Source organism: Mandrillus leucophaeus, unplaced genomic scaffold (genome assembly GCF_000951045.1).
Source record: "Mandrillus leucophaeus isolate KB7577 unplaced genomic scaffold, Mleu.le_1.0 Scaffold130, whole genome shotgun sequence".
Taxonomy (NCBI): domain Eukaryota; kingdom Metazoa; phylum Chordata; class Mammalia; order Primates; family Cercopithecidae; genus Mandrillus; species Mandrillus leucophaeus.
Window position 1 is genome coordinate 4,376,879 of NW_012101255.1, and position 21,711 is coordinate 4,398,589.

At 39.4% G+C, this 21,711-nt stretch overlaps 1 protein-coding gene across 1 annotated transcript in view; it reads left to right on the top strand.

Annotated features, from left to right (window-relative positions):
* LOC105534111 (ceruloplasmin-like) overlaps positions 1 to 21,083 on the top strand; it is a 48,576-nt gene extending 27,493 nt beyond the window's left edge. The window contains exons 12-19 of the mRNA XM_011972786.1: positions 1,677 to 1,884; positions 2,675 to 2,814; positions 4,357 to 4,485; positions 6,084 to 6,190; positions 7,374 to 7,575; positions 10,309 to 10,448; positions 19,539 to 19,701; positions 20,752 to 21,083. Of these exons, the coding sequence (XP_011828176.1) occupies positions 1,677 to 1,884; positions 2,675 to 2,814; positions 4,357 to 4,485; positions 6,084 to 6,190; positions 7,374 to 7,575; positions 10,309 to 10,448; positions 19,539 to 19,701; positions 20,752 to 20,774 (1,112 nt within the window). The 3' untranslated portion in view covers positions 20,775 to 21,083. The remainder of the gene's footprint in view (positions 1 to 1,676; positions 1,885 to 2,674; positions 2,815 to 4,356; positions 4,486 to 6,083; positions 6,191 to 7,373; positions 7,576 to 10,308; positions 10,449 to 19,538; positions 19,702 to 20,751) is intronic.
* Positions 21,084 to 21,711: the final 628 nt, after the last annotated feature.

Genomic DNA, 21,711 nt, shown 5'->3' on the forward strand with positions numbered 1-21,711 from the left:
AGGCCGAGACGGGTGGATCATGAGGTCAGGAGATCGAGACCATCCTGCCTAACACAGTGAAACCTCATCTCTACTAAAAATACAAAAAACTTAGCTGGGTGTAGTGGCGGGCGCCTGTAGTCACACCGGAGGCTGAGGCAGGAGAATGGTGTGATCCCAGGAGGTGGAGCTTACAGTGAGAGATCACACCACTGCGCTCCAGCCTGGTCGACAGAGCAAGACTCAGTCTCAAAAAAAAAAAAAAAAAAAAAAAGAGAGAGCTCTTTCTCTGGTGCTTTTTTTCCCTCCTCTTTGTTAGAGATGTACCTGCATGCTCATTCAGGGACAAGTTATTTCTTTGTCCTGCCCCAGTCCTTCCTCACCTCTCCCATGCAGGTGTTTTTCTGGATTTAAAAACTACCTTGTCTCATTCTCTTTTCCAAGGCATATCAACTGTAGCAAACAAGTGGAGACATGTACACTATATGTCAAACATGCTGCTAGAGCTTGTACAGGGATTATTTCGTTTTAAACAAATTCTTTTTCTCAAACCCTCTGAGTCTGAAGGTTTTGCTTTCTCGTACATCTTCTTAAACCTTACCCTCAACAAAAGTCACAGCAACAACAGAAATATGTAGAGTTGAAAAGAGCATTCGTCAAGAAGCAGTGTCAGCACGTGGTGGGCCTAAAATTACCAAGGTAAAAGAAAGAAAACTGGAATTCAGGTGGAATGTTCTGGTCGGAATCAGGCTAGAGTTTTTTTTTTGTTATGGTGGTTTGTTTTCGTTTTTGTCATTGTTTTGGATTTTTAATGTATTTTTAATGTATTCAACTTTTTTTCACTCCCTCCTCTGCTACCTACCACTCTGATCAAAGCCATTATCTCCCATCGATTACTTTTGACAGCCTCTCAACAGATCCCGTTTCTTCCACCATTGTACGCGCCAGTCTATTCTCAGCACAGCTGCTAGAGTGTCCTTATACCCTTCATTGACTTAAAATCCCACAGTGGCTCTCCATTTCACTCAGTGAAAGTATCATGTATTCAGTGGCCCACAAGAGCTCCACGACCTGGCCCTCCACTCACTAGTACTCTCACCCTTGCTCCCTCCCTCCAGACACACTGGCCTCTTGGGTGGTCTTCATACACACCAAACAGACTCCTGGCCTGGGGCCTTTGCTACCTGTTTCTTCTGCCTAGAGAGAACACACTTTTACACTTTTCCTCCAGACCCACCTCATCTCTTATAAATTTTTGCCCAGATATTACCCTCTCATCGAGGCCTACCCTACTTACCCATGATATTGCTCACTGCTCTCTTGAGCCCTTCCCAACACACAACCAGAATTCTCAGTCCTCCTTATGCTGTTTTCCTTTTTTTCTTTAATCATAGCTCTTATCACCTTCCAGCATACATACAAGTTGCTTAACGTGTTTCTTGTCTGTCTCCACAACACCTTGCAATATGAACTCTGAGAGCAAGAATTTTTAACTCTTTTGTTCTCTGATGTTTCCTGAATGCCTAGAAATACGTCTGACACAAAGAAGGTGATCAATAAATATTTGTTGAATTAATGAAAGAATGAATGAATGATTTTACTATACTTCTTTTGAGGGTTGCAGCTTATGAATAATTTTACAGAGGAAAGAAATCTGAAGGCAAAGCTTTAACCATTCCTTTCTTATTCGTCTGCAGGAACTTTTGATTTGGTTTGCATAACAATAGAACACAATCTAGGAGGCATGAAACATAAATATCATGTGAGGCAATGTGGGAAGCCAAACCCTGATCAAACACAATACCAGGAGGAGAAAATTATTTACATTGCAGCCGAGGAAATGGAATGGGATTATTCTCCTGGCAGAAAGTGGGAGAATGAACTCCACCACTTACAAAGAGAGAAGTATGGTGATAGCTCCAGTCTCTAAATGGGAAGGGTTCTAAGGGTTCTTTCTGAGTCTTCCTGTCTTTCCTTTCAATCTGTCTGTGTGTGTCTGTGTCTGTGTCTGTGTCTGTGTTGTATTTATTTGTGTTTGGTATGGTGGGTGTGTATGGTATACTTGTGTTTGTTACGGTGTATGTGTGCATAATGGGTATATAGGTGTGATATTTGTGTGTTTAGGATATTTTCAATTATAAATCACTTCAAAATTTGTGTGTGTGTGTGACATATTCAATTGCAAAGGGCTTCAAATCTTTCTGAATATCTATATAACTTACTTATGGGCTTTATTTCTTCCTGCCTGTCTTTTCACTTCGTGCATCCTTCCTGGACATACGTTACTGTCTGATCTCACCACAGGAATAGTAACATAACTTCAGCTACTTTCAGTATTTACAATCTGTCAGGTTTTTCTTTTGTCTTCATTTTCTTCTACCTCTGTTCTTCTGAGAACTTCAAATTAAAGACACCCGTTTTTCTCTTTTTGTACAATTTGATTTCTTTTTCTGGTTTTTCTCTCTTACTATTTATTTATAAAAACTAAATTTTATCCAGAAAATATGCTTTAAAATGTAGAGTGAATAACTATCTTGCTAGAATTAATATATTTTTTAAAAAGATGACTTACATTTCTAGGTAAAACCGCTTCCAGATATAAGAAGTTCTTCCATATGAGTTCTTTGTCTAAATTAATGGTTAAATGAACTAACTTTGTGGGGTTTTTTTTGTTTTTGTTCTTATTTTCTTAAAGCCAAACGAGCATGTTTGTGGATAAAAGTGGAACACTTCTTGGGTCCAAATACAAGAAAGTCTTATATCGTCAATATGATGATGACACGTTCACAAATCAAACAAAAAGGAATGAAGATGAAAAACATCTTGATATACTAGGTATTGATATGCCATAAGATTGGTTTTCGAGTTTTTCTTGTCCTCAGCCATTAGAAATTGTTGTACGCATGGAGGCCGTTGTCAACCTCTACTTTGAAAGAGGAAAGTTCCTGTAATTCTAATTTGTTTGCTGATAGGCATCTTCACTGGGGAAAAAAATGATTCAAGTGTTGTTTCCTAAAAAATAAGGAGAATGTGGAAAAGTAATGTGCTCAGTGTCAGATTACCTGGATTCTTGCTCTCGGAATTAAAAAAATTCTAGAAAGGAGTTTAGAAGTAGCATTTAGGGATCATTTCAATAAAATTAAAACAAAGTCCAGGGGACCCTAGTAGAGTGAGGAAAGGAACTTCTTTATGTAAATTGAAGTGTCTTCTGTCTGAGTGAGGAAATTACAACTCTTTCTTCCACCCTTGATAGATCAACTAGGAAACCTCTGAGTCACCCCAGGTGCCCACATGCGACATTTCCACACGACCAACTCCTGTTTCAGTCTTAATATCTATGTGTATGTTAGAGGTTATTTTATGATGTGGGACTCTGAGGAGATGGATTTACATGCTGATGAAGAGGAACTTTTGCTCCTCTTGGCTCTCCGTGAGCCTCTAGAGCTTGTCTCTTTGTGAGCCCTGGAGGGAAGCCTCTTTGGAGGGAAGCCTATGCTATCCTGTTGCTGCTGCTTTTGAGTGGGCTCCTATCTTTAGTAGCCACGGGATGTTTGTTTTCTCTAGGATTCTGGCTGAATGCATGAAGAGACATAATGCAATCTGACCCTCAAGGTTCTATTATTTTGTATGCAAAAAGGAAAACACTTATTAAAAAGAAAAAACATGCATATTGTTTGGGGAGGTGAAATGGTCACAGGCAGCAAAGAGGCCCTGTCTTTAGCTAGCATTTAGCCTAGAGCAGGCGTCTTCAGGGCTCTAATTTTAGTAATTGTAGCACAGGTTTGCAGAGTTCTTGCTGCTTATCTCATCTCAAAACCACCTGTGTTTCAGAAGTTTTCAGAGCCACTGATTCAATCTGCTTCCAAATAGAAAGAAGATTTAAAATTAATTTTATACCTGTAGTTCTTGGCTTAGGATGAAAGGGAGAGAGTAAAATGAAGGTTTTTAGTCTGTAAGAGAGAAAATCACTTTGGGTCAATAAACAGGCCTTGCAGCTCCTTGCAATCCTCCAGTAGAATAAGGAGCAAGAGAATAAAAGCCTTGAAATTTGAGATTGGTCAACAAAGAATAGAAAGGGTTTCATCTTTAAATTGTATGTTTTCCTAAGCATAAACCGATGTTCATTAAAATAAGTTTTCTGGCAAAAACAAGACAAAACAAAAACTCATAAAATTCTAAATGATTTAAAAATTTCAGGCAAAAATCATGTCTCATAAATCAGCAGTGATCTACTTGTTAAATGTTTTTATTTCATTTGGCTGCATGTTAAGTAAAAGGATAAGAATAAGTCACTGTGTAAATACTTAAGAAGACAGATGACTCATGATTTAAAATAAATAACAATTATCCAGACATATTCCTTTTTATATTCCCTAGGTCCATTAATATTGCTCAACCCTGGTCAAAGAATTCAAATTATCTTTAAAAATAAAGCCTCAAGACCGTATTCTATCCATGCTCATGGAGTGAAAACAAATAATTCCACTGTTGTTCCAACTCAGCCAGGTAATTACTCTGGAAGAAAAAAAAAAAAATCCCCAAAGCTTCTATGCAGGACTACGAGGCTAATGTTCTTTTAAATATATGGGTGCAGTTCCAGATGAGAGAGACCAGTGCACTAGTAAGATGGGCCTGAAGAAAGCATTTGGCGGGGAAGTTCCTTCTGCAAGTCAAGTTTACTTCCAGATTGGGGCACCATGAGCAAAACTGTGAAGTGAAGGTTTGGTCTTCAGGGACCACCTCCCCAGTGTATCAATTTCTCCTCTAGATCCACCCTCCCTTCCACCTCTTTACCTGTCCAGCTGCCAGGTATTCTTATACTATATTCAATCTCTCCAACTAAGGTGCTAAAGTAGGAGTTGAGTACAAGATGCAATATGTGAGAAAGTAGGGGAGGATTGAGCCAATAAGAGGAAATGATGGACCCCATGTATTAACATTTCCATGAAATGGAATCACTGCTACACAGCATGCCATTCAACATAATTAACTCAGAAGAACATTCATATTTTTTAATAAAAAATGTCCATTAAGCAGACTCTGATATGAGGATTTGTGTGTAGATAGTGCTCTTGGAATCAGCTAATATGGAAAGAATGAGAAATGAGTATGATTGGACAGGGAGTGAGGTTGAGCAGAGATGCAGCCTCAACAGAAGTCACAGTCAACCCCACTCTGATGATAGGGTGACCCTCAGCTGTCCTAAGCTGGAGTGAGACAGCTGGGCTGTTATGTCCCTGCAGCAGTTATTAGATGCAATCTTGAGCAAGGTGGTTTTCTTCAGCCAAGTCTCTCTCTAAAGCAGGCTGACACCTGCAGGAGTGAAATGTTCTTCATTCTTGATTGGGGATCTAGGGGTGTCCTAGAATGTCCACTATAATTGCTCACCAAAACAAGTAGTTTTGGAAATTAAGAGTATCAATGAAAGCCAAATTCAGAAAGAAATGATTTGTAAAGCAGAGGGACTGATGATAGACTTTGATGGTGGGCAAAATATTTCTTTTTGTTTTTAAAAACAGTCTTATGGTCTGTTGAGTCTCGTATTAAGGGAGTTTGCAAGTCAGCCCTCTGTTCTGATTAGTTAGGAAAGGATCTACTACATGCATTCCACAAACACTTCTGAGTACTCTACCTGCTATATGCCAGGCATTGTGTGGTGTACTGGAAGGCAAGGGTTAGTGCTAAGTAGATTGTTACAGATTTGGGAGCTGGGGTTAGGGTTGGTTAATGTCACAGGACTATAACTCCCATGGAGCTTTGGAAGTGGGAGACACAGGATTATGGTGGGGAGGGAGCAAAAGAACTTTACTGCAAGAATATAGAATTAAGATCCAATAGGACTAATATGCACAGCCTTGAGGTCAGGGAGGAGGTACATGTGATCCACACATTGGAAGGTTCAGAGCTGGGATTCAAGGCTTTGTCACATTGAGTAATTGCCACATTGACTAAGATCAGAAAGCAAGAAGTGAAACCAGAAGTGAAAGCTAGGACTATGCTGCCTACTATTTTTATAGCTTTAGTGTTTGCTCATCGTCTGGTTCTCCATAAAGAAGTCTGATTTTAAAAGTTCTATTTAAATACACTTCATTTGTCTATTTCAGGAGAGATTCAGATATATAATTGGCAGATACCTGATAGAACTGGTCCTACCTCTCTGGACTTTGAATGCATACCTTGGTTTTACTATTCAACTGTATCTGTGGCTAAGGTAAAGTTTAAATCAAATAAGAGTTCTTATTCTATCTCCTCTTAGAAATTATAATGGAAGAAAGAAGGTGTTTATCATTGTTCTTAAAAATCTTAGTTCTGTGTAAACTTTCTATTAAGTAACTTAACTACTGTTCAGCTTTTATTCCTACATGGGTCTGCGTTTTTCAAAAGCAAAAGAAATTATTACATTATGGTTACTTAAGTTTATAATTTGTTGCATAATCTCACTGTGAATTGAAAAATATAACTAATTATACAACAATAGACTATACTTTGTTCCACTGAATAGTATTTGAATTACAGAAAACAACATACTGTAAAGAATTTTAAAATTCAGTTGGATGTGGTGGCTGATGTCTATACAAAAAATTTTAAAATTAGCCAGGCACAGTGGCACGTGCTGTAGTCCTAGCTATGGGAGGCTGAGATAGGAGGATCGCTTGAGTCCAGGAGTTCAAGATTATGCTGAGCTATGGTCACACTATTGCCTAGGTGACACAGAAAGATTTGGTCTCTAAATAATAATAATAATAGTAACAATAGTAATAATAAATGAAGAATGGTATCATTCTATGATTAATAAGAAATGAATATATACATATTGTGTGTGTGTGTGTAGGGGGTGTATGTGTGTGTTTATATTTAAAACCTTCAATTATAGGGTTCAGGTTTATTTGCACTAAAAAAAAAACAGTGCAAGTGTTCTGTTTGAACTCTTATCTTGGCCCACTCTGTCTGGAACAAGAATCTACACAGAGATTTAATTCAAAAACAAAATGAAGACTCTCAACTAAAATTTGCTGCAGGGGCAAAAGCACAAAGGTGAAGGGACTAACACTTCCTGCCAACCAACTTCAATGCCAGGAATTCTAATTAAAACCAAAATTCTTTTTTTATTAAAATGTCAAAAATAGAGCTAAATCCACTGAAAAATGTATCTAAAGTCCCTTTCAGAGGTCTGGTGTTCTCTTTAGACTTCAACTCTAATGAATGAGGTTACAATTTTTCTTCAATCAAGCATTGAGCATGTCAAACATTTTGTTCCTCACTCTCAGAATCCTGATAATTAAAAACTCAGGATCTGACCTCATTAAAAACTAAAACTTGAATCTACCTCTTTTATTTTGTGAGGGAAAATGTTAGTTGTGGCCACAGTGAATGATCTTGCTTTGCCTCCTCAGGACCTTTACAGTGGACTGGTAGGCCCTCTGATTGTATGCCGCAAAGACATCAGCCCCAACATAGTTCACCGTGTTCTCCACTTCATGGTTTTCAATGAGAATGAATCCTGGTACTTTGAAGACAATATCAACACCTATGCTTCAGAGCCAAACAAAGTGGACAAGGAAGATGATAATTTTCAACTCAGCAACCACATGCATGGTAACATTCACTCACTGACTCACCAATGGTAACCCACAGGTTGCTCTGCACAAATGAAACAGATGAAAGGGCCTCACTCAGCACAGTTTATAGAATTCAACTACATAGGACTGGTATAGATCATGTAGACCAGGGGTCGGCAAATTTTTTCTGCAAGGGCCAGATAGTAAAGAAGTTAGGCTTGCAGGCCACATGGTCTCTGTCATAAGCCATACTCTGCTCTGCCACTGTAGAACGAAAGTGGTCATAGACAATAGGAAAGCAAATGAAAGTGACTGAGAGCCAAAAACTTCATTTATGGATGCTGAAATTTTTATCTCATATACCATGTCAAGAAATAATATTATTTACCTTTTTTTTTCAACGATTTAGAAATTTTAAAACCATTCTTAGCTCATGGGCTGCAGTAACAGAGGCAGTGTGTTGGGCCTTGCCCATATGCCACAGACTACTGACTTAGCCAGCACAGCAAATGCTCATGCTTTCTAGAGCTATGCAGACAATGTAAAACCAGGAACATCAGCTGTCATTTCAGGAAGGCCTTACTACCATAATTTTCTAAGTATTTTGCCTGGATGAACACAGGGAGAGGTGGGGCTTGGGGCAAACCAAAGTGAACATGTTCCCACCCACCTTTCCATCACATTACCTTCACAGGCAGAAGTTTTGAAAACTTCATGCTCATCAACCAAAATTATTTTATAGGTTGACTGTGACTAGATGCATGTAGGTACATCTAGATGACCTCCCCCCATCTAGAATCACAGTAACAAGACAATTATTCCAATAGAAAGCACATAAACAATCTCACTTACTTTCTTAGCCAGGGAAACTTCTGGTCTTAAGCCGCTCAGCTGAGGGGGCTCAGAGATATGACTGGGTAAAAGATCCTTAACTAAGGCAAATTCAAATATAGTAATTTCCCACTTCTAAGGTTTTTTTTTTTTTCTTTTTTAGAAATATATGTAAATTTAAAGTTAATTCAAGGGTAACATCCATTTTACCAACAGTCTTTTTAATAAGTGTCATAGAGGGCACAAAGCACCTTGCAAGGCCCTAAAGAGATACAAAGGCCCATAATATGGGTCATCTGCCCTCATGTTGTTTACAGTCTAAGGGACGCCAGACTTGCGACAATCCAAGGAGTATGATGCGGGGTGGGATGCTGTCATGGGAATTTAAACACAGTGCAGTGCTTTAAATCCTTATTTGGAAGATTTGGAAAGGCTTCATGATAGGGAAGAGATATTCAAGTTGATTTTTTAAGGTTGCATAGGAGTCTGTCCACTTAGAAAAGGCGGGAAATGACATTCTGGGTAGATGGAAGAATGTAATCTAAGTCACATAGCGCTTGGGAAGAAAGAGCCAACAGAATTGTGGAAGACCTCAAACACCTTGTTAAGAATTTAGACTTAATCTAAACCAGAGTTTCTTAACTTCCTGACCTTTTAGGTTAAATAACTCTTTGTTGTATGGAGTTATCCAGTGCATTGTAGATGTTTATCAGCATCTATATCCTCCACCTACTAGATGCCAGTAGCAGCTCCCCACAAGTTATGACAACTAAAAATGTTTCTAGGCATTACCAAATGTCTCCTGCGGAACAAAATCACCTCCTGTAGAGAACCACTGTACTAAAGCACCAAGTATACTGAGCTAGGGATTGGTGGGGATAGATTTTAGGAATAACTCTGGCACTCATCTGGGCAATTGTACTCCAAGTATGGCCCAAGGACCAGCAGCAGGAGCATCATTTGGGAACTTGCTAGAAATACAGAATTTCAGGCTTCACAGACCTAAGTCAGAATCTGAATTTTAACAAAATCCCCCGGCCATATTCACATTAAAGTGTGAGAAGCGCTAGTCTAGAGCAGTGTCTTCTAGTTTCTTCTATTACATCCCTCCATCAGCTGAAAGCATTAGAGTTTAGCCTCCATAGATATATTAGTTATAAATTATATACTTGCACCACTGTACCAATGCATTTTATACATTTTAAAAATGCACACAAAATAGCAAAGTAAAAAGAGGATATGTGTGTGTGTATGTGTGTGTATGTATGTGTGTGTGTGTGTGTATGTGTGTATATATAATCTTCATATTTTATTTACATTACCCTTTGGAGACCACACCTATAGAGGATAAGAGGGGGCCCGGACCTCACAAATGGCCATTCCAGACATACCAGTGGCAGATCACAGAAGTTTGACTTAGGGCAGTTAAATAAGAATGCACGCTCTTAATATTTTTCTTTGTCTTTTATGGAGACAGGGTCTCACTATGTTGCCCAGGCTGTTCTTGAACTCCTGAACTCAAGTGGTTGTCTTGCCTTAGCCTCCCAAAGTGCTAAGATTAAAAGCATGAGCCACCGTGCCTGGCCATTCCTGATATTCTAAGCCTCTTGTGATAATTTTAAATACACAATTCACCAATATAAGTATGCTTAGCTGTGAAATAGTCAAATTCAACCCGATCATGTTAACACAAAGTCAGTGCCTGATTTCCTTGGGCAAAACAAACTCCTTAGAATTAGACACATCCATGAATGGATGTCTTGGTCACATTTAACAGCTTCCTCAGGCTGGCTTTAAAATCCCCATTGCTTCTGAAAACATTCATGATATTTTCTATAAGGATGATTATGCTTTTATAAAGTGGTTATTTTTAAAAAGCCCACATTATTTTAAATCCTTGTTGAATATAATAAACTGTGCCTTTCCCTGCCACCCACAGCAATTAATGGAAGACTGTTTGGAAATAACCAAGGTCTAACATTTCACGTTGGGGATGTAGTGAATTGGTATCTGATTGGCATGGGAGATGAAGCTGACGTGCACACCGTTCACTTTCATGGCCATAGCTATGAATACAAGGTAAGAGCCTTCGACGGGTCCATATACTGTGAGGCCTTGTAAACCAGTTATGGAGTAGTATGGCAGGATAACAGGACTGGAAAGAAAATGACCAAGTCAGAAATTTGATCCATATCATCTATATCAGGTACTAGAAAATAATTATAATTTAGCTCTTTATATCCCATGGACACTTGATAAATGCTGACCAAAGAATGAAATGCCAACCAAAGAAAGAGATTCTCACTCTAATCTATTGTTAGTTAATAGATAAATAAGACTTTTATAGTCATTTCTAGTTTTTCACTTTTCTATCCCAACTTAAAAATTTTTTTTATGCCCTCAGTAACATAAAGAAAAATACTCTGAATGCTCATATGTATTTTGCCACATTAGCTTTCTCTTCTATGTTTTTTTCTGAATGCAATTCAAAGTACGTTGCAAACCTTATGACTCTTTACCCCTAAATACTGAATCATCCCTAAGAATAAGGACAGTCTCCACCCCAACTACAATAAAATGATCACACCCCCAAATTAACATTAATTCAATAATATAGTCTAATGTACAATCCATTCAAATATCCCAAGTTGTCCTAAAAATGCTCCGTATAGCTGTTTTTTGTTTTTTTTTTAAAACCTAGGACCTGATCAAGATGCATACATAGCATTTGGTTGCCATTGCCATACCGTTCCTAAAATCTGAAGAGATCCCCTTGCCTTTTAAAAAAATTCCTCCCTCATAACATTTCATTTTTGAAGGGTCCAGGCCAGTTGTTTTGTAGAATGTTCCATATTCTGCATTGGCCTGATAGTTTCCTCATGATTGGATCCATGTTTAACAAATTTGCCTAGAACACCACAAAGGTGATGTTGTATGCTCCCCATGCATCGCATCAAGAGGTACATGATGGCAATAGGTCCTCATATTGCTGAGGCTAAGTTTAAGAACTTGATTAAGGTGATTCTGAGAATATAGGAATAAAAACCGTATCAAAGTGATTTTCCTGTTCTCTCACTCAAAATCAGTTACACAGAAGACTTCTTTGATCTCTGGTCACAAATAAGGGTGGGGAGATTTCCCTTCCTCTGCAATCAATCAATCAGTTCTGCATTGGACACCAGCTAGGTGTCCTCCAATTCAATTTTGACACTATCTACCTGGATACAGCGTCAGACCCCACAAGTTGAGAGCTCAGTTCTACAAGGCTGCCCCCACTTCCAATGCCAATCATAAGCTCCAGGTTGTTTTCATATGCTTCTGTGCAGCAGGCTATAAATTGGGATTCCTATGACCCCCTCCTTGAATTCAATTAATTCCCTAGAATGGCTTACAGAATGAAGGGAAATACTTGCTTACATTTACTGGTTGATCAAAAAGGATATTAGAAAGTGTATTAATGAATACCAGGTGAAGAGATGCTAGGGTAAGGTATGGGAGGAGCACATGGAGCTTCTGTCCCCTCTCCAGGTGAGCTACCCTGCAGGAACCAGATGTTTGGCTATCTGGAGTCTCTCTGAATCCTGTCCATTTGGGTTTTTATGGAGGCTTCATTACATAGGCATGATTGATTAGATGATTGGCCATTGGTGATTAACTTAACCTTCAGCCTCCCTTCCCTCCCCAGAGGTTAGGGGATGCGGCTGAAAGTCCCAATCCCCTAATCCTGCCCTGGTCTTTATGGTGACCAATCCTCACTGTAAACCAAAAATAAAATTCTAAGCCCCCCAAACAATTGAAAAATTGAATAAAATTCTAAGTATCCTCTAGACCAAGTGCATTCCTAAGTTAACCTGAAGAACTAATTCAGGCCATGATGGGAAGTGAGGGTTGGATATGCCTCATTATACTATCCACTCTTTGGAATTCATTCTTAGCTGACCAGCATTAACATTAAAATGAAGACCTTAAGACTGAAAGAACAGACTCTTTGTAGTAATAAGATACCAACATGACAGTTAGCAGGCCCTAAATTAGGAAATCAAAGTATTTTACCCCAAAATATATTTCTTTGACATTTTTTGAAACAGCCCTGCAAATCTAACTGTTATGGGGAAAATCTGCATTCTGCAGAGAATCCTCTTCCCTTTCCAGGTCTTTTTCCTGATCCAGGAGAGAATGAACTTACAAGAGTCTGGTACTTTTTTTTTTTTTTTTTTTTTTGAGATGGAGTCTCACTCTGTTGCCCAGGCTGGAGTGCAGTGGCATGATCTCGGCTCCCTGCAAGCTCCGCCTCTCAGGTTCATGCCATTCTCCTGCCTCAGCTTCCTGAATAGCTGGGACTACAGGTGCCTGCCACTACGCCTGTCTAATTTTTTTGTATTTTTAGTAGAGACGGGGTTTCACTGTGTTAGCCAGGATGGTCTTGATCTCCTGACCTCATGATCTGCCCACCTTGGCCTCCCAAAGTGCTGGGATTACAGGCATGAGCCACCATGCCTGACTGGTTTGGAATGAATTTCTTAAAATGGATTTCTAATTTGATCATGCTGTGGTCTGAGTGACTGTTGTGGTTTTAACTATTTTTGCATTTGCTAAGGAGTGTTTTACTTCTGATTATGTGATCAATTTTAGAGTTAAGTACCATGTGGTGATGAGAAGAATGTATATTCTTTTGTTTTTGTGTGGAGAGTTCTGTAGATATCTGTCAGGTCTCCTTGATCCAGAGCTGAGTTCAGGTCTTGAATATCTTTGTTAAGTTTCTGTCTTGATGGTCTGTCTAATATTGTTAGGAGGGGGTGTTAAAGTCTCCCACTATTATTGTGTGGAAGTCTAAGTCTTTTTGTAGGTCTCTGAGAACTTGCATGATGAATCTGGGTGCTCTGTATTGGGCACATATATAGGATAGTTAGTGCTTCTTGTTGAATATTTAGGATAGTTAGTGCTTCTTATTGAATTGAACCTTTTACCATTAGGTAATCCCCTTCTTTGTCTTGTTTTATTTTTGTTGGTTTAAAGCCTGTTTTGTCAGAAACTAGGATTGCTTTTTTCTGTTTTCCATTTGCTTGCTAAATTTTCCTCCATCCTTTTATCTCAAGCCTATGGGTGTCACTGCATGTGAGATGGGTGTCTTGAAGACAGCATACAGATGGCTCTTGGTTCTTTATCCAGCTTGCTATTCTGTGTCTCTTAACTGGGCCATTCAGCCCATTTACATTTAAGATTAGTGTGTGAATTTGATCCTGTCATCATAATGCTAGCTGGTTATTTTGCAGACTTGTTTATGTGGCTGCTTCATAAATCGCTATATGGTTGCTTCATAGCGTCACTGGTCTCTGTACTTCACTGTGGTTTTATAGTGGCTGGTAATGGTTTTGTCTTTCCATATTTAATGCTTCCTTCTGGAGCTCTTGCAAAGCAGGGTGGTGGTGACAAGTTCCTTCTGCATTTGCTTGTCTGAAAAGAATCTTATTTTTCCTTCACTTATGAAGAAGCTTAGTTTGGCCAGATATGAAATTCTGGGTTGGAAATTCTTTTCTTTAAGAATGTTGAATATTGGCCCCCAATCTCTTCTGGCTTATAAGGTTTCCACTGAGAGGTCCACTGTTAGTCTGATGGGCTTCCCTTTGTAGGTGACCTGGCCTTTCTCTCTGGCTGCCCTTAATATTTTTTCTTTCATTTCAATCTTGGAGAATTTGATGATTTTGTGTCTTGGGTTGATCTTCTCATGGAGTATCTTACTGGGGTTCTCTGTATTTCCAGAATTTGAATGTTGGCCTGTCTTACTAGGTTGGGGAAGTTCTGGATGATATCCTGAAGAATGTTTTCCAATTTGGTTCCATTCTCCCCATCTCTTTCAGGTACCCCAATCAGTCATAGGTTCAGTCTTTTTATATAATCCCATATTTCTCAAAAGATTTATTCATTCCTTTTTATTCTTTTCTCTCTCTTCTTGTCTGTCTGTCTTATTTCAGAAAGATACTCTTCAAGCTCTGAGATTCTTTCCTCCATTTGGTCTATTGTACTATTGTTACTTGTGATAGCATTGTGAAGTTCTCGTGTTGTTTTTCAGCTCCATCAGGTCAGTTATGTTCCTCTCTAAACTGGCTATTCTGGTTATCAGCTCCAGTATTGTTTTATCATGATTCTTACTTTCTTTGCATTGGGTTACAACATGGACCTTTAGCTCAGTGAAGTTTGTTATTACCCACCTTCTGAAGCCTACTTTTGTCAATTCAGCCAACTCGGCCTCAGCTCAGTTCTGTGCCCTTTTTGGAGAGGTGTTGTGGTCATTTGGAGTAGAAGAGGCACTCTGGCTTTTTGAGTGTTCAGCATTTTCACGTTGATTTTTTCTCATCTTTGTGGGCTTATTTACGTTTGATCTTTGAGGTTGCTGATCCTTGAATGAGGCTTTTAAGGGGTCTCGTGTCGTTGTTGTTTTCTCTTTGTTCTCTTTGTTTATTTTTAACAGTCAGGCCACTTTTCCATAGGGCTGTTGTGGTTTGCTGGGGGTCTGCTCCAGACCCTAGTTGCCTTGGTTTTTCCTGTACCTGGAGGTATCAACAGAGAAGACTGCAAAACAGCAAAGATGGCAGCCTGATACTTCCTCTGGAAGCTCCATCCCAGAGGGGTACTAACCTGTTGCTGGCCCGAATGCTCTTGTAGGAGGTGTCTGGAGACCCCTGTTGGGAGGTCTTGCCCAGTCAGGAGGAACAGGTTCAGGGACTTACTTAAAGCAACAGTCTGGCTGCTTTTTGGTAGGGCAGGAGTGCTGCATTGCTGGGGACCCTTCCTGGACTCTTCAGAGCCAGCAGGGTGGAATGGCTGAGTCAACTGAACTGCAGAGGTGGGTGGCAGCTGCCCATTTCCCTGGGAGTTCTGTCTCAGGGAGAGGTCAGAGTTCCGTCTGTATAACCCTGGCTAGAGTTGCTGAAACCCCTGCAGGGAGGCCTCGCCCAGTAGGAGGAATGGATCAGGGTTCCACTTAAAGAAGTAGTTTGGCCATGTATGATCTGGCAGAGTGACGGTGCTGTGTTGTAGGGGATCCCTCCTCATCCGGACTGCCTGGGCTTTCCCGAGTTGGCAGGCTGAAACAGCTGAGTTGATTGAACCACAGAGATGGTGGTTGTCCTTCCCCGTAGGAATTCTGTGCTGTCCCAGGCAGTTTCCAACCTGTTTCCATTGGCTGCCTGGAATTCCAAGCCAGTGGGTCTTAACTTGTGAGGTGACATGGAATTGGGGCTTGCAGAACAATGCTGCTTGGCTCCTTGGATTCAGCCCCCTTTCTAGGGGAATGTATGGATGGATCTCCTGACTTGCCAGGATTCCTGGGGCCAGAGTATATAAAACTTCTGCGTCTCCGTGTGTGACTCCATGGCTGCTCTGCTGAGTCCATACAGTTTTGTGTATGGGGCCAAGGCCCTGATGGCATGGGCTCATGAGGGGATCTCTTAATCCTCAGGTTGCAAAGATCCATGGGAGAAGCATGGTTTCCTGGGTGGTGTCACACAACCACTCACCACTTTCTTTAGCTGGAGTTGGGAGTTCCTTTGGCTCCATGCCACTCCCACATGGGCTGTCGCCACACCCTGCTTTTGTTCATTCTCCATGGATCCGAGTGGTTTGCCTAGTCAGTCCCAATGCAAGAACCTGGATATTTCAGTAGAAGTTGCTGAATTCACTTGCTTCTTTCATTCCTCTCTGCGAGTGCTGCAGACTACAGCTGCTTCTAATAGGTCATCTTAGCCCCTCCCCCACACTTCTTTACAATTGTTATCATGACCACTTTTGACTCATCATTTCTTTATGATAAGTATTTTAAATTTTATCCTTCCTCTTTCAGTTTCCAAGTTTGTATCATTCATTAATGTCTACTTAAAGAGCTTTTTATTTCTTCATCCTAATTCCTTATGTAAACATTAATGTATAATTTAGGATCAATTATATTCTCTGCGTTTCACACCTTAGACATTTAATCCAACCACTAGGCATTAGTACAGTTCACCTTTTCCACACAGATAAAAGTTTCAGATAAAGCTTTCCTGAATTCCAGATGTATTATGTTAATAGCTTCTTTAATGCAGTGTCTATCGTACAAATAACTTAGATAAGCAAGCACCTTTTGGTTTGCAGAAAGCCTTGTTGGTGTGCTGCTTTATTTCCCACCATTTAATGAACACATTTATTCCTCTTAAATTTATTTTTGGCATAAAAACTCTTTATTACGGAGAATTTTATATAATAAACAGAATAATGTAACGAAACTCTATTACCCAAATCTAATCACCGTAAACTCACTACACTTTCATCTACACTCCCCATTTTTTTAAAGCAAAAGCCTACATATTAGGATTACTCATTTCATAAGTGTTTATATTAAAGACTTTTAAAATTGGGCCAAAAGAGGGCTGGGTGTGGTGGCTCACTCCTGTAATCCCAGCACTTTGGGAGGCCAAGGTGGGCAGATCACAAGGTCAGGATATCGAGACCATCCTGGCTAACACGGTGAAACCCCATCTCTACTAAAAATACAAAAAATTAGTCAGGCGTGGTGGCAGGTGCCTGTAGTCCCAGCTACTTGGGAGGCTGAGGCAGAAGAATCACTTGAACCCAGGAGGTGGAGGTTGCAGTGAGCCAAGATCACACTGCTGCACTCTAACCTGGGCAATAGAGTGAGACTCTGTCAAAAAAAAAAAAAAAAAAATTGGGCCAAAAGAGATATTTAAAATCTGGTCGTCATGTTTTACAGATTATCTGATTTTGTCAAATATAATAGTTCAGTCCAGCAAATGCCTCTAACATGCCTAGAACCATGCTAAGTGTTGCATGGAGCTGAAAGGAAATCAGAATTGTTTTTCAGGGACAATTGCAGGGATATTATATGAAGCATTAACAAAATAGGGAACTTTCCTACAAGCAGGAAGTGATAGAAGTTAGATTTAAACCCCGGCTCTCACTCTAGAGTCTGAACTCTTTAGTGCTTCACAAAACTGCCTCCCTTAAATATAATCCTATTTATACCACAGAGCCTAGTATCACCGGCTCTCAACTTTAACCACTCACTCTAAACCCATTGCAGGATATATCTAGTCTCCCACCTTGAGGCAGAATACTATCACACCAGCATCTATGCAGACACTGGGCTCTATTCCCTGAAACTCCCAGGGCAGTGAAGCAGCCCTCTGTGGTTACTAACTGAGTTCTGGGACAAGCCAGCCAGTCACAGCTTGGTCCCTAAAGCTACAATCTGCTTGGGTGCCAGGGTTCTAGGTATATTTTCCATATTTACTGATGCTTTGGACATTGTCAATTTGTAGTTAAATTTTTTTTTTCATACTGTTCTCTATATTTTTCTGATATCCAAAAAGTGTATCCTAGGTCATCTGTATTATTTTCACTTTAGTTGCAAAATTAATGTTCCTAAATAACCATGGCTAGAGCTCCAACTCTGCATCCAGTAAGAAACAGCTCAGTCTTTCTCCTGTCTACCTTCTGATATCTGCAGGGAGTCTTGAGAGCTTAAATGTCTTCTATTCACCCCAACTCTAACTTCCTGCTTCTGCTCATCTCCCTTGCCTCTCAACTCCTGGGGCTGGTATTTTTTCATATCTGTGTGCAATTCCAAACATGGAGCACATCCCATTTCCTTTGGTACTCTTAAGCAACTACAAAATCAAGGTCATTGTGAGTCACAGACTTTTAGTGAAAGAGTGGGGATAAATGAAGTTTTTTTTCCAGTGCTACATAATGAAAGCACTTACCATTTGACGTTAGATGCCCCACCCCCAATTACCCTTTCACCAGCATCACTGAGAGCCTCTAGCTCATTTGCCTTTTACGCTCACCCTCAGGACTTGTTTCTCCACATTTTTCCTCTCTAGACTCTCTGGCATCCCTTCTCTCCTCAAATTATTCAGAACTCTTGAGCTGCAGTTCCCCAACCCACCCCTACCACCATCCTCCAAATACTTCTCATTTTATTTTGTAGAGCAATTCACCTTCCTTTTAGTCTCTTTCAAGCCATCTGGACTAGGGCCTAGGACTTCATCTCTAAAACTCTAAGCAGCCTACAGAGATAGTTTCCTAAACATTAGGTTCTTTGCTTAGGAGAGAAATTAGCTAAAAAGTGCCCTCAGCCCTCAGCCCTCAGTCCTCAGCTCCAATCTCCAGAAGGCAGACTTGGTTGCAGATGCCAAGGGAGCTCCTCCTCCCTCCTCCTCCCTTTCCCCTTCTCTTTCCTGTAACAATGAGTTTTTCTGATTAGCTGCATCTCAAGAAATGACAATCCTTCACATCAACATGTTATGTCACATCAACATAACATCTTGAGTTAGAAATATGTCAGTTAGAACCTTTGGGATTTGAGACTAGAAGTTCTCTGAAATCTAGAGTGCTCAGTGGTGTGAGACATTGGCAAGTTTCTGACACTAGTACTAACTACAGGTACCCTTGTAGAGTGAAACATTTTCTTTGTGTTCTACCTAACACTGGAATGTTCTGGGACTTACTTCTCCAAAGCCTCAAGTGTACTCAGAGAAGAGAACAGAATAGCTTTAATAGCTTAATCCTTCCCTTTCCTTCCCTTCCGTTCCTTTCCCTTCCCTTCCCTTCTCTTCCCTTCCTTTCCTTTGCTTTCCCTTTTCTCTTCCCTTTTTTTCTCCTTCCCCTCTCCTCCCCTCCCCTCCCTTCTCTTGGCTTCAACTCCCTTCTCTTGCCCTCCACTCCCTTCCCTTCCCCTTCCCTTTCTTTTTCCTTTTCAGATGGCATCTTGCTCTGTCACCCAGGCTGGAATACTGGAGTGCAGTGGCATGATCATAGTTTACTGCAGTCTTGAACTGAGCTCAAGCAATCCTTCCACCTCAGCTTCCCAGGTAGCTGGGACTATGGGCACGCACCACCGCCTGGCTAATTTTTAAAATATATATTTTTTTTAGAGGTGAGGAGCTTGCTATGTTGCTCAGGCTGGTCTTGAACTCCTGAACTCAAATCATCCTCCCCTGCCGCCCCAGCTTCCCAAGTGATGGATTACAGACATAAGCCACCGTGCCCAGCCCAGCACCTAATGCTTTCTAATTGTCACCTAATTAGGTATATCAGAATTTGGGAATTACAGCAAGTGGTAGAGTGACATCTTTTAGAAGCCATGTAATGGTGTTTAATCTCCTTGTTAAGGATTGGGGAGTGTATCGATCTGATGTTTATGACCTTCCTCCTGGGGTCTATCGAACTGTAAAAATGTATCCAAGAGATGCTGGAACCTGGTTATTTCATTGCCATGTTTTTGAGCACATTGGTGCTGGAATGGAAAGCACTTACACTGTACTTGAAAGAAAAGGTAAGATCCATTGGCTAAATTAATTAGAAGTGATATTTAAACAAATGTAGTATTTCTATAATGATATTATAAATGCATTGTACAGTCACATAATGTGATGTGCCACTCATTCATTCAAAGATTACTATTTGGAGATGACCAAGATACTCTAGTTTTATTTTCTTTGTAAAACTCAGATAACTTTTCATGATCTGATAAAAGATACTCCAGAGTTAAATGTAATTTCCAGATTCACATAAGTATACATATAAGGTATAAACAGACAATTCATAGAAGATCAAAAACAAATATCTTTTGAACCTATAAAAATATCCAAACTTGCCAATAATCAAATCACTTCAAAATCACATTTAAGCAACAATACAATACCTTTTTGAGTATATTTTGGCAAATATTTATCTATTTTTAATGATAGCATCAATAACAGTGCAGTGAGATAGGGTGCATTGCATATACTTTGGTGGATGAGTAAATTGGTTCTGCAGATCTTGCAGGAACCTAAATCATGATCCCCATATTTTGACTCAGTATTTCCACCTGGCATTTGATCTCAGAAAATTATCAACAATGAAGAAAAATATGTATCACCACATTATTTTATGCTAATGGAAAACCAAAAACAAGCAAATGATATACGTAATGTGTGTAAAAATTGCAACATATCATCTAAAATATCCAACTTTAAAAATTATGTCTTAAAAATTTTAATCAGTAAATGCTTATAATACCATATTGGGTGGCAAGAAAAGCAGTCTACAAAATAGTATCTGAAATATATATATGAAGACTGAATAGAAATTTAGTGAGATGTTACTGATGACTCTCTCTAGTTAGTGAAATTATTAGTGAGATTTATTAAGAAAATAATAAGAAGATATGTATTAAGAAAGAATAAATCTCACTAATAATCTGTTTCTTCCAAGGTTTCTGTAAAGTTTAAATTACTTTCAAAATTAGGAAACCTATTGAACATATATATCATACACTATTTAAAATATACCATGCAGCTCTCAAGTTATGTGAATATTTTCTCCGTGGGGCTCTTTGCAGGGCTGATGGAGCGGAGCCTCTGAAACAGAGAAAGGAGTGTCTGCATGAACAGTTTCTCAGAATCTTCTCTCAATATCAGGACTACGTTTGTCAACAAAACCAAAAACTGATTAGCCACCAATATAATTTTTACCTACAACATCCTATTAATGTCAATAATATCATTATTGATACAATGCTAATAATCATTATCCTTATTCCTATCAGTGTTCATGCACATTCTTAGTAAAAGAGACTTTGGTGTGCTGTCCATGAAATAAATCCCCCACTGCTAACACTCTTTCTTTGGGAAAGTAGATTTTGCATTTCAAAGAATATAAAGTCAAATTTGATTGGATTTATAGGTCATCTGTTCCCACAGAAGGGTGATATTGATGTTGCTATTAACTTAGTAAGTAAACTTTTTGTGGCAAAAGTGATGGTAATCATTTTAAGGATGTTCCTAAGACTAATATATATTTTGTGTTGATTCCTTAAATGTATTGCAATCATTTTGGTTTAGTATTTTAACTTAGAACTACATGCTATTATATAATATTATCTATTTTTGAAACTTGCTTTTCTACAGCATAAATATTTGATATGATATGAATATTGACAAGCTTACAAACCAAGGTAAAGCTGCCAAAGAAGAAAAACTCCAGGGACAAAGGAGTCTGGGAGGAACCAGCTAAAGACTTTCATGACAATGTGCCAGGAAAAGTAGTTTGAAATAAAAGTTTTCTTAGTACGTTTTGTGTGAGAGCTCCTTCTTGTTTTCATAAATTGACCCTGAAGTGGTGTCTGTATTGTCTTGTGAGTGATGTAATAAGGTTTTAACAAATGCAATGGGGGTAGGTAGGAGAGACAAAGAGAGCAAGAGCAAAGTCTTGCTCAGTTATAAAATGTACCAAATGTATGCAACCCAAGACTTTACCCTAGACTGCAACATTTGTAAACCTTTAAAAAAATTAAATTCTC